At 33.8% G+C, this 13,981-nt stretch overlaps 1 protein-coding gene across 8 annotated transcripts in view; it reads right to left on the reverse strand.

Moving 5' to 3' along the window:
* Window positions 1-1,420: 1,420 nt before the first annotated feature.
* MTF2 (metal response element binding transcription factor 2) overlaps window positions 1,421-13,981 on the reverse strand; it is a 61,408-nt gene continuing 48,847 nt past the window's right edge. For all 8 annotated transcript variants that reach the window (XM_081055983.1, XM_081055981.1, XM_081055984.1 and 5 more), the window contains 6 exons: window positions 10,868-10,935; window positions 9,227-9,397; window positions 5,830-5,935; window positions 5,663-5,715; window positions 5,442-5,546; window positions 1,421-3,829 (listed from right to left, as the gene is read on the reverse strand). In XM_081055983.1, the coding sequence (XP_080912109.1) occupies window positions 3,472-3,829; window positions 5,442-5,546; window positions 5,663-5,715; window positions 5,830-5,935; window positions 9,227-9,397; window positions 10,868-10,935 (861 nt within the window). In that variant the 3' untranslated portion in view covers window positions 1,421-3,471. The remainder of the gene's footprint in view (window positions 3,830-5,441; window positions 5,547-5,662; window positions 5,716-5,829; window positions 5,936-9,226; window positions 9,398-10,867; window positions 10,936-13,981) is intronic.

Consider the following 13,981-nt stretch of genomic DNA (forward strand, 5'->3'; position numbering starts at 1 on the left):
CTTTGAAGACTTTGTTCATTTGTTTGCTTGCTTAAATCCAGTGGAAATTTTTCCTGAATGAGCTATTATATTTGCAGTCTTATTCTAATTTTTAATATAAAAATAGCTAATATTTTGAACTAGCTATTTCTCCAAGACACTTTGAGATTACAACTTAAAAATTACAAATATTGTACTTGCTCCCATTTACTTTTTATTCAGTGAGCCGGTTTGCTTTCACAGCTTCTCCCATATCTAAATTTATATCAGTCAGACATCTGGTTTCTTAACTACTATTAATTAGAAAAGAATCCACGATCAGATGAAATTCTCACTTTACATTTAACTGTCAAGTTTTTGTTTTCCTGAGGAAAGGACATGACAGATCAACTGCCATAGAAGAAACTAAAGAAGCCTCTTGGGAATATATAGTCATAGAGATACTCAAATATAATTAAAGAGGAAAACCTCTCCATACAAACCCAGCATTTTAAAAAGTATTTTCCCAAAGTTGCACAGGCATCTTCCTTTGCCATTACATCTTCATTCAAACAACTCGAGAAGCACATTATAAAAAAGTCTGCTGTAACAATGCAAGTCAGATCATGTTCCAATCAAAACTTAATAGTACTAGTAGAAACTCAATCAAGTAGACCAAAAAATAGAATTAGTACTACCCACAACACTGAAAATAGAAACCTGAATATACAAGCAACAGAAACTAAACATGCATAGGTGGACATATTCTGCAAAATAAAAGGGGAGAGAGGGGTACCTCAAGTCACATACCTCAAGTCACATATCCATGAACATTCAATCCTGTTAAACATTTAGTAATAAAATGTATCTAGCAAGATCTAACTTCATCACTCCTACATTAGAGCTCTGATAGCTCATGTTCTGATCTTGTTTGATCGTCAGAGCCTAACAATCTGTATTTATCATTTATTATCAGGGTATTTGTAAAAATGTATTTGTTTGAAATAAAAATGGAATTGAAATGAATACATATATTATTTTTACATCTTTTCTTTCTGTAGCCTAGGGGCAAAGCTTTTTAGGCAAAAAATAGAATATCCTTTTATGTGAACAGTGACACCTTCTATGTAGTAAGAAGCAAACAGTTGAAAAGTCTGATTTTTTTTTTTTTGAAGTTCAGGGACAGGGCAGAGAGGGAGGTATATACTGTCTTTCAAGTATAAAGTGTACAAGGTGGCTAAACAGTTAATTTTTTTAAAGGATCATTTAAGATAAACACGCAATAATTATTCATATTATTTGGGGGACAAGAGGAAAATGAAAGCAAAATTTTATAAATGATTCAAGTGAACATATTTACAATGGAACTGGAAAATCCTTAGTTCCCTGGCTAAATAAAAGTAGTCATCTACTGAACCAGTGTGTATTTTCAAGCAAATACAGAAGCAAAACTCATTAGCTCTTTAAAAAATACACACATTTAATGATGGTCTGTTTTAATTCTAAGTAAAGCAATTCCAAAAATACAAACTGAACATCAGAGCCAAGTGAACCACCATGATAAAATAAAACAGACATTCACAATAATTACGTCTAAAGACAGTTCAGCTTAATAAATCATCTTCCAAATATGCCAAAGAAAGAGTTACTAAAAATACTGCTGGTGTTCAGTTAGAATTAAAGGACTTTGGGGAAAATGAAATTATATGATACAGGTGGAGTGAGTAAGGTTACACGGGATTTACATTTTCCATTACCCCTAGATATAAACAAACATTCAAAATCAACACAAACTCTGTGTGTTATTCAAAATATTGCAGCTGCAGGAAAGGCAACTTTAAATTAATAGCTAGGGGAAAATCAAGTTTTGGTGGAGGTAAACAGAAGTGACAGTTTTTAATTTGCACTTTTGTAAAGCTCATTTATACCTGGCCAACCAGGAACCAGACGCAGGACAACGAAGTTCTCTGCTTCTTTTGGCTATAATGTGATAAGAAAAGGTCATCTTTTGAAGATGTTTAAAGAAATAAAGCAACTTTCTTTATAAACAGTCAAATAATCAATCAATGGAATAAATAAGTACTAACCCACATTTTTAGCGCTCTGTAATCACTACACTTTACATATTTTTCATTTTGGCAGCAAATTCCCAATTTTTAGGCTAAAATCCACCAATCATTTTTAAGAATAAAATGAATGCCACCAAAATAAGAATATTCTTCTGTTTACTCTTTGGCTAAAAAAGAAAACAAACAAAACAAAACAAAAAGAAACAGAAGACAACTCTAACACTGGTGATAAAAGAAATTGGTTTTTTTTACATGTAAAATAAAGTTATCAATTTAAATCTTGGTACATTTTATAAAAACAAGAGGTAATGTTGTAATAAAACAGCAGTAGCCTTGGCAGGCAACATACTGCTTGTTAACCCTGTGCAATAAAATACTTTGTTCATACTACACTTATTCAACATGACTAACAGTTACTACAGACATTTCAGGAATCTTCACAGGACTCCTATAGACTTACTGTTAAAACTGAGAGACATTTACAATCATAATGTGCCATGAAAACTTGAAAACGTTACTTCTAGTAGGAGATAATGTTCATATTGTTGAATTTGTTTTAGGTACTGAACAGCTGAGTTACAAGGACTGAAAGAGAAAAGCATTCTAAAAGCCCATGAACACTGTTGTTCACACCCTTCTTCAGAACACACTAACCTTGTCTGACACATTTCTCTTCATACATAGCAAGCAACAGCACCCAATAAAAGCCTGAGAAGAAATGCTGCTGTGTAAATACTGCAACTATTCCTGAAAAAAGAATTATGGGATATATACTCCAAAGCTGCCCATTCCCATAATTTGTATTGCATAGGTCACATAATCACACACATATATATACACCTGTGTGTATATATATGCACATGCAAAGAATATATTAAGACGACAATGAAGTCTAGTCACAGAGCAATTTACAGGCTCAATATATTTTTTACACTTTGCTTGAAAGAAAATTTCAATATTTTACAGTCTTTTAGTAGGCATTATATACACTGCACTTTATGAAATCTAAAAGGTACTGAAATAAAGTTTTTCCAACATTTTGGTAACAAAACAGACAATGTTTCTTCAAATACTTGTGCTATATATCTACATGATCTGTTTGCTCTGATAACCACTAATCACAAAAACTGACTCAATGGAATAATTAGAAAAATTGTCTAACACCATGCATGGGTTTGAATCATTTTTAATATCCTATCCTAGAAACACTCTACAAATCTTAAGATTTAAAAAATTAAGTCTCTGATTTTTAAAAGATATCTTTGTATGACAATATCCATAACATTGACAGGTACATGTTAAGGCTAGTATCATCTTCTTTTGTGAATTTTTTTGACTTTTTTTTCTTTTTTTAAGAAAGATAGTAAAAGCCAGACTCCTTTAGGGCTTTGAACGGTACCTACAGAAAATGAGAGTGCAGTGAACATAATGTTCAGTCCTACAGTCAGGATGCAGTTGCTCCTTCCCATTCCACAAGATACTGCACCTTTCCATCAAGTGTCACCCGACGAGCCAACACTCGGTATTTTTCACCACATGCTATTCTACCTGCAGCACCAAAATAACTGGTAATGGAGTTTTTCAGATGATTGAGTTGTAACTCCTGATCTGCTAAGTTATTCAGAATCTCTGTGTTGAGTTCATCGAATTGGTAATCCTCTTTGCCTTCATCATCTTTTACAATTTCTGAGTTCTGAGTCTGGAGTGCTCTTCTTGGAAGACGACCCCTTCTCCTCCGTAAATGTGGTATTGCAGCAGGCCAAGATCTTCCTGTACGGGTTCTTTTTCTGGAGTCAGATAAACTATGGAACAAAAAAAGGCCAAAATTGTCTACTAAGTTTATAAAGCATCCTCTGCCCACACAATATGTTCTTTGATTTGTTTCTTACTGCACAATCATACTCTGTTATAAGTATATACCCTGGCGGACATAAAAATTAGCTAAACCAAAACAATATATGCTATATAAATGGATTATCACTCGCTACCTTCGTTAGATTCCATCACTTTCTTGGGGCTGACCTTTGAAGAGCTTTTTCTTCCTTAACTATGTTCTATTAAGCTTTGAAGAATCAAGAGGAAATTTTTGAATTACAAGGCCAATGAGGTAAATTCTTACCAAGAGGCCTATTCATAAGTCAGGTTTTGTCAACAGTCTTATCATTAAAAAGAAAACAAGTCATTCATTCATTCAGTGCAGCAAATATTTAATTAGCACCTACTAATATACAAACACTGTTCCATTTACTTAAACAGATGGTAGAACTAGAATAAAGGGTCTCTTATTATCAGTTCTAGGCCTACCGGAGTAATGTTATGAACCGGACTAAGTGGGCATAAACTAGAAGTCAGGGGTCTAGCTCTGTGTGACAGTGGCCAAATTCAAATCTCTCATCATCTGTCTTCTCGAAGTGAAAAGATTAAGTGAAGGGGTTGAATTAGATAATTTTTGAGGTCTTTTTCAGCTCAGAAATTCAATGATTTTACACTCTTATAATAAGGGGAGAATATAACATAACAGCCAAATTCAAAGACTTCACAATCATACTGCCCCAGTTACCATTCCAGCTCTATTGTACTTGCTAAACATGTTATTTTGGACTTGTTGCTCAAAACTTTCTAAGTCTCAATTTCCTTATCTGCAAAATGAAAATAACAGGGCTTACACTCAAAAGACTGCTTTAAAAATTAAATAAAACAATGTATGTCAAAAGCTTAAGACAATGCTTGGTAAGAGGCCAAAAAAATATATTTTACATTATTATTCAAGATCCATTCAAAAATGAGTTACATTTCAAGCTTCAAACACTTAGAATTTTATATAATTTACAAGAGCAGTTTTTGAATTGTGAACAAAAATTAAACAAAGGGAAGTATAAAACTTGGAAGCTGATAACTCTTGACCCCAAGTAAATGAAACTTTTCATAAATGATAAATCATACTCTAGGACAAAGTTGTCCTTCTGAAGACTTAGGCTAAATAAAATATTAGAGAAGTCTACTATTAATAAAAATCCTGAGTTTAAATATCCTTCTACTAACACAAGGATTCATGTTACTGATTCAGACTTATAAAAAAATAAATAAAGTCTTCCTAAAGCAAGGCACACCTGTATATTAAAAGCATAAAAAGGTCTCATTGAAAAGAGCACAGTCTATTAACACCACTATACCTCTTCTCTGTGCACTTAGCAATCTTCCTAACACATCTGAAAATTTTAATGTCTTGCTCTGAAAAGCAAAATTATTCAAACGAATATGAGCAACCTAAGAAATCCATATATGGATTGCGTCTCAAAAGGTGAAAAACATACTTGTATCACTTTCAATTGCTAAAAATTTCATTAATCATCACTTCACAAAGAAAAAGAGTCTACAGGAAAATTAATAAAGAAGAAGAACACAAATATCTACCCATAATGCCTGGCAATGTTAGACGAGGTAGTTTCTTTTGCACTGGAAGCACCCGTGAAATCCACATCTGAGGTATTGGATGAATGTGCGGTTCCCTCAGTTCTCCTGAGACAAAAGAATTAAAATGGTATAACGACTATATTACATAACAATAGAAATACTAATCCCACCCCACCCCCCAAAGAAAATTCCTAGCATAGGAGAAAATAACTTTCTATTACCCTATAGAACAAGGTAAATCCAAGGTAGGATTCTCTGAAATTGATTCCTTATCCTGGAAAATAAAAAATACATACTTAAAGCATGGTTCTCAAGTAAGCTGAAAAGATTTCTCAGTAATTTCAAGCATCCTACCTCTCTGAGAACATACACCAACATATTCTCTTACCAAAGATGGCTCAGCAGTTTTCTGAATCATTTTTCTTGTATATGGGCCAGGTGGACGACCTACAGATTTTTTCTTTCCTTTTTTTTCTATGCCATTGCTGACTTCCCTGAAACATAAAACCATTATGTATTTAATCTCTGCATAAAGAAAACAAAAAAAACTCACAATGAACAATATACACTATTATATCTCTACTTATATAATAATTAGGTTATACTTATATTTTATATTAAAGGTAACATAAAATGAAAATTAAATGTAAGCTGAATCTGTAAGTTTAGCCAAGTACATAAATAATACATTCTAATGTAAATATTTGACTTGAGATGTTTACAAATGAAAGTTTAAGAAAAAAGTTTTCTTTAATAAACTTGTAAAAAATAAGTGCCACCTAAAAATTAAAAATAAAATAAAAGACAAACTACTATTTCGATTGAAGAGTTCAAAGTACCCCAAACTTCAGTGATTTAGTTTAGGTTGGGTACCTGAAGGATGTTTCAAGGATTTACTACTAAAAATGATTAGGAATTAGTAGTGAACTTCATAGAGCCAGCAAGTATCTGTGTAAAAAGCACAGTAGCTATACATAGAGGTAGCTTTTAGGCGTATATATCTAAATAATATTTATACATGTATATAAATATTAATTGTTGAATGATGCTAATCAGAAAGAGAATGAAGCCCAGGGTGTCAAAGTATAACGGAGGAAGGAATCCTTCATATCTGGCAGTAAGTCATTCCAAGAGCTAAATTAGAAAGCTCTAAAAATCCGTTTTTGAGACATAAAAGCAAATATCAAGCAATAGCACGAAAAAAGCAATAGTCAAGGATATCTCTAATTAATAGAAGGGAAGAAAAGGGCAAATATCAACATAAAGAACATCTGTTTCATTTATTCAACAAACATCTATTATATAAAGGGGCTATTCAATAACAGAAATACAAAGATGGTCCCTGTGCTCAGGGTTCAAAATATAGTTAGGTGATTACTGTGTATACAAGCAAACTAATAAAACGAGTTAAGTGCTACAAGAAAGTTATCCAGAAAAATTCAATTAAAAACAAGGAAAAGGAACAATACAACGTAACAGGCTGGAAAGAGGTGAATGGAGAAAACTAGGAAAGACTACCCCTCCAGATGCTAAACTAAGGGAGAGGAATAAAGGTGGAAGGACAAGGAAAAGCGAAAGTAGGAGAGCTAGAGAAACAAAGCATAACCAGAACTATAATCAAAAGTCTCAAGGGTATAAGACGGATGGAGCAATACATTTTCTTTTTTGAAAAATGATCCAACATAAAATTTATAAAGGACCCCTGGAATAAAGAAAGTACTCTCAGATTAATTCATATATAAAACCAATTCATATATAGGGCCCAGAAAGAACTAAGAGTGCCTATAAAGAAAGTTGAACCATTACCTGGTGGCAACAAATAAAAACCTGGAAGCTACCACAAATGGGAGTGTCCTATAAAAATCATGATAGGAATGAGAAACAAAATTTGAGCAAGCCTTTTTTCTAATTCATCATATGAGCAACTGTTAGCAAAGTATTAATAATAAAATCTGAAAGTGATAGGAATATTCTTTCCTTCAGGAAAAGAAACCTTGAAGTAATATCTATTTTATTACAAACTCAAATGAATATGAAGCACTGTCAACCCTCTGTAATTACATTTTCTTACTCTCCAAGACGACTACCTCATACCTTTTATTTGCTCCTTAAATTTCCCTCTCTGAACAACCCTCTCAGCTATTTTTGCCTCGTTATTTCTTTGAGAAAATAGAAGCTATCAGGCAATAACTTTAGTCATTTTCCAAATGTCAAATTTACAATTGGACCAGCCTCTGTACCCATTTTCTCCTTTTCACCTCACCTCAACAGAAGGGTGTGAGTCCTCCTATCAAAGGCCACTCCCACATTTAGGCTCTAAATTCCTCCCCTTTTGGCTTTTCAAATACTTTACAATATCTTCAATTACCTCCCCTATCTCCTATACCAATCTCCTCAGTACTGGATTATTCCTATTAGTGCACAAAAACAGATTCCAATTATCTTCCATCTACTAAAACACCATCACTTAATTACTCCTGTCCCCTCTTCAGCTTCTATTACATTTGTCTACTTCCCTTCACAGTAAAACTAGAGTTGAGAACACATACTCTTTCCACTTTCTCCCTCCTCATTCAGAATTCTTAAAGATTATTTCCTTTTCTATTATTATTATTATATTATCATTATCATCACTATTTTGAATCTCCCTATGCCGTTCATTTGTAGAAAAAGCCCAGTTTTGACATGTAAATTGGGCAGATTCGATCACACTTCAATCTGACCTCTCTCCCTAACCCCCAACCCAGAAATCTGGGTATTGTTTAATTTCATTCCTTCCATTCTTTCATAAATTCATTAGCAAAGCCAATAAATTCTGCCTCGATAGAAATTTTGAATTTACTTTCCCTCCATTTGACTGCTCCCACTTACTACTGCAACCATGATCTATCTCTTACCTAGACAACTTCAAGACTCTTAATTTTCTCTTGTTTCTATTCTTACCTCTCTATACCTATCCATTCTCCAAAGAGCATCCAAAGAGGTACTTTTAAAGAATAATCCAATGTATTTACATCTTTAAATAGTTCCCCCCATTATTCTCAGAAAACAACTCAAAGTCCTTATGACACCTGCAAGACTCTATATAATCAAGACCCACCCAATCTTTCCAACATCCAGATGCTACTCTGTAACCCTCATTCATACCTCACAAACCTTCTGGGAGTTCCTAAAACATGCCTCACAGCCTCAGACTTGTTATTTCTGCTACCTGCAGTATTCTTCCCTTTGTTCTTCAAATTGTTAGGTAATTCTCATTCTTTAAGTTTTAGCTTAAACCTGCCTTCCTTAAGCCTCCATCTTAAAGCAGGTCCCTTCATCTCTTTCCATCCCAGTACTGTCTAAATCTGCATGCTATTTTCTAAATGGCATTAGCATGATCTATAATTATTTTACTTGTTTATCGCCTTTCTTCTCCACTCTAGTGTAAACCTTATCAGAGCAGAAAGAAAGTCTGTCTTGTTTGTTATTATATCCCCAGCACTTAGCTTGGTAAATGGAATGAATGAATGAATGAGAAATGAACAAACAAATGAACAGGCCAGTACTTAAGCTGTTTGCTAACCAAATCAATAGGGCTTATTCCTGGAAAGCCTAAGATCTAAAATAAATAAACATCTAGCATTTAATTCCTTGTAACTTGTCTAAGCAAAAAATTATAAACAGTAAAACAAATTAGGGTAACTGCCACTTGTACTTTCAAATATACTAATGAAACTAAATAACACACATTTTTAGTTACAAATAAACTAAAGAGAAAAACTAAGCCACAGATCAACTTTTACCTTGAATCAGATATAGGTTTGGATGCCTTTCTGCCTTTAATTTTAAATTCATGGGATGTTCCTTCAGGTTCTTTCTCTGCTTTGAAAGCCACATTTGGTGGCACAGGAGGAACACGAATTCGCAACCCAAACAAATGCTTCTTCTTCTTTATTTCTTTCCCAGACATAAACCTAAATTTTTAAAAAAATTAACTAAACATTTAAAAACTGAACACATATACATAGCAGACCCTAACTCATAACTTTCAAATATAAAGCCTTTATACATGAAAGTCCACCCAATTCTACAAAAACTCACTTTCCCCTTGCTTTCCTTGATTGTTATCTGCCCCAGAGCCATTACAAAGACAATATGATGGGTCAATAGGGAGGGGGGATAAGATCAGAAGGAAGGGAAAAAGAGCACTTCTTTTTCAAATATGGCATCTAACTTTAAAAGAAAGAAGAATATATAGTGGTATCTTTTTAGTCCCGATGTTTTTCCATATTTTAATGTCATCTGTTAAAAACATCTCAAAAAAGGTGTAGGAAAAAACTTCTATTTCAGAGTGTGTCTGTGAGAAACCATGGTCAGAAAGTAATAGGTAATAATAGCATTGCTAAAGAAAGTAGGAGACCAATCCTAGAGGCCCAGAAAATAAAAGAAGTACCTACTGCGTCAAATCTGAAATTGGAGCAGAGAAATGTGACTTTATTATGGGTTTGGGTATCTGAAAAATTGTTCCTTAACCCTTTCCCCAAGTTTTTAGAGTCCTTATTCCAAAACACCCCCAATCTATCTTAGTTCTGCCTGCCTACACACAAGAAGCACTACCAAATGCTTGGACTGTTCTTCCACTTTTACGTAGAATTGAAAAGGGGGAGCCCTCCATTTCTACCACAACAGGAACAGATGTATTTCTGGCACCCTAAACTGGATTACAGAATTCATTGTCCCGTGAAGTATTTTTACCAATACAGTATCTGGTCAGGTACTTTATGGCTTGTTGAGCTGGCCTAAAAATCTAGCCACTAACACTTTTTTAATGAGGAAATTCTGTCAAGTTCAAAACTAGAAACTTGTTACCAACAAAATTTTATAATGTAAGTCAATAGTTGGTTGGAGCCAGCATATACATTTAAAAAAAAATTTCTATTGCTTTTTGAAAGTATTTTTAAGAAATATACATATGCTGGTTAAAAAAAAAAAGACATATACAAGAAAATATCAAACATCACTTAATTATCAAAAACTTAAAGACCACTAATATACTACTTTTCTATAACCGATGGCAATAACAAATCTTAAAATCATAAAAGATCTCAAACATTTTGAAACCCATATTCTCTACAATATATACACTTATCTTCTGCATATCCCCACCAGCTAACAAGATTTTATTTCACTTTCAGTAGCTTGCATTAGAAAAACAAGTCATTTCTGACTAGCATTTGCAAATGACCAGGCCAAATTCACACTCCTATAGGATTGCTCTGAGAATCAATGCTCTACTCTGAATGAAAGAGAATAGAACATTAGCAAGTTTAAAATTGTTATGTACTAGTTCTAAGCACAAATCCCACAATTCTTAAACAATGTCATTATTCCTTATATTTAATAAATGTCTCCCTCATTGGGACACATAAAATAAATCAACTTACATGGTCTTGTAATCATTTAATGCCTCCAGAACATGCTCATATCTTTCAGATTTTGGTGTGTCTGCCAGCTGTGAAGTATCAAGAAACAATTTAACGCACTATAATTTCATCAATTAGTTATATATAGGGGCTAGATAGAGGCAATATGATGCAGAAGAAAATTGTACTGACTGATAGTCAGAAGTCTAAGTTCTAATTCCAGGTCCTCACTGACTAGCTGTGTGATCTAAGGTCATTTAACCTCTCAAGGCTTTAAAAAGGTGAATATAAATCCTGCACTGTAAACTGTAAGATACTACAAAATAGGACTTGATCAGTTATCATTAAATTTATTTTAATTCTATAACCTGGGGAAGTAATATATTTGAGTTACTTTAATATCAACCATAAAAGCTTCTAATAGATATGAATAGGGAGTATAAAAAGTAGTGAGAAACATACAATTTTATTTCCCAATACTTCTAATATTAGCACAAACCAATAATCTCTGTAATTTTAAAAACTACCGTGAAATTTGGGGATTTTATTTTTTAACAATTATAGACTTTAGCCAAACCCAAAATCCAAAATGGCTCAGTAATTTCTTATCATCACAAACCATTTTAAAATTTAAATATTAAATTCTAGAAAATATTCTATTTTGTTACAAAAGGGCTTCCTTCAGATTCATTTCTGCCTCTTCCTCAAAATTTAAAGACTGGGCCCCAATGGCAAAAAATAAAAAATAAAAATCTAAATTATAAAAGGACCATCCTCTATTAAAGTCACAAAAACTAAAAAACTTAAAAAAAAAAAAAAACCACATCACAACTCACTTTCAAAATTACTACCAATTACGTTCTTTACCAGTTAAAACTCCCAAACCTCAGAACTGCTTCAAGCAAAAAAGAGCAAACAAATCTGCTAAATATAATGTTGGAGGTACAAGAAACTTACACAATCATCTACTCCAACTCTTCATTTTACAAATTAGTTAACAAAGATTAAATGAACTGCTCAAATTCATAAGGCTGGTTAGTGAGAGCTAGAACTTAAACCAAAGTGACAATAAGTCCATTCGTTCACCATTCATTGAGAGACAATTCTGTGCCAATGTGTGTTGGGTGCTCAAAGAAAATTATAATTAAAAAATAGGACAACTTCGTGCTCATTCCTCCATACCACTTTCTCCTGTTATAATTTGTTAAGTGTCCAATGATAGAGAATTTCTATTAAAGGAAAAGTCAAAGAATCAGACTTTAAAGCTTGAAAGAGATTCTAGATGACCATTTAATTCAAGCTTCCATCAATACACTGCAATCCCTTTTATAGTACTGACATTCATTCAACCTTGACTTAACTATTACCATTGATGAAAGCTGTTGAAGCACCTACTGAGGGAGCCCATTCCATAGGTGGACGAAACCTTCCTTCCTGGAACTCTTCTATTCCCTCTTTTATAAGATAGTTCTTCAAATATTTGACAGCAGCTATGTCTAAGTATAAGATTAGGTTAAAGTTTTTAGCAGCAATATCACATAATTATTTCATATGAAGCTTTGGCTAACTAATTCCATCCTCTTCCTCATCATCCCCCTCCCCATCCCAACTCTAAACTCTGATCAGATGAACTTCTATCAAATCAAGTATCCCCTATCATACCTGCTTCTTCTGTACTGTTTGTATATTTAAGCCTAAAAGCAGAGCTTTATAACTGTTGTTAATCTGATACTGTTTTCAGCTCAGTGTTCAAGATGATCTTTTCTCTTGATTCTGTCATCATTCTTGAACTGAGGATAGAGACAAAGACAGAATCCTGTGGCTCTCCATTAGAATCTCCCTCAGGAATATTTAAAGCCATTGACAGCTTTTGCTACTATCATTCAATTAGTTACAAATCCATTTAATTTTTGCTTTAGCCAGGTCACATTCAGCATCTTATAAGAAATTGAGTTACACTATGTCTACACTACGCCCATAGCAGTTGACATACCAGTGTCGCTAACCAAAACAAAAGAGAGTCCGGGTTATTTAACATGATTTATTCTAATAAATCAGTGTTTTTTTCATACTGCTTTTTAATCTTCACAAGCCATGTATTTGAAAAATCTGCTCTACAATTTTGCTGACAATCAACAACAAAAATGACTTTCTAATTTCTCAAATCCACTCTTTTCTACTTTTTGAAAATCACAAGGAACTCTCTTCTTTCTGTTGGCTACTTACTCTATGGTTTCTCAGAAATTTTATCTGTAAGTACGTTCCTTCAGAACTCTGGGACTATTTTGCATAGAGTTCTACATTTCAACTCACATACAGGATCCTATTCAGTAGTTTGGAAACTAAGAGTGCAAATATTATAGTGTAAATCAAATAAGCTGTATTAAAAGAACATTATTTTCTAGCTCTTCCATCTGACCAGGAGTTTCATAACACGTAAGAGGTGTGATGAAAAACTACGGTGAATGTTTAAATTTAAAAAAATTATCACAGTAAAACACACATTGCCATCAATCTCCCTCAAAATACTCCACTTCGAACACACTTATCCCATCATTCTTGCCACTTTGTGAAGCAGTTCTGGAAGTCCTCTTTCGTGAGTGTCTTTAGTTGCACTGTCATGGCTGCCTCAATGTCCTGAATCATTTTGACTTTGGGGAAGAGCCAGAAGTCACACGATGCCAGGTCCGGTGAATACGGTGGATGAGGACACACCATAATGTCTTTATTTGACAGAAATTGCCGTATACCAGACAGATATGTGACATGGAGCGTTGTCATGATGGAGGACGATTATGGCACACTTTAATACACCCCTTCTCTCAACCGTAGTTCACACCAAATTGACTGCACCGAACAAAACAAAACTTGTCACACACTGTTACTAAGGTTTGAAGCACCGTTTCCTGTATTGAAGATCCTGCCTTTCCATTGGATGACACTCGGCAGCAGCATTCACCATATTGTTTTATCACAACAGAAAGGCTCCATGTCACACATCACTGGTATGACAATTTCTGTCAAATAAAAACATACGGTGTGTCCTCATCCACCTCATTCACCGGAACTGACACCATGCGACTTCTGGCCCTTCCCCAAAATCAAAATGACCATGACAGGAAAATATTTTGAATC

The sequence above is a fragment of the Rhinolophus hipposideros genome, assembly GCF_964194185.1.
Source record: "Rhinolophus hipposideros genome assembly, chromosome: 8".
NCBI lineage: Eukaryota > Metazoa > Chordata > Mammalia > Chiroptera > Rhinolophidae > Rhinolophus > Rhinolophus hipposideros.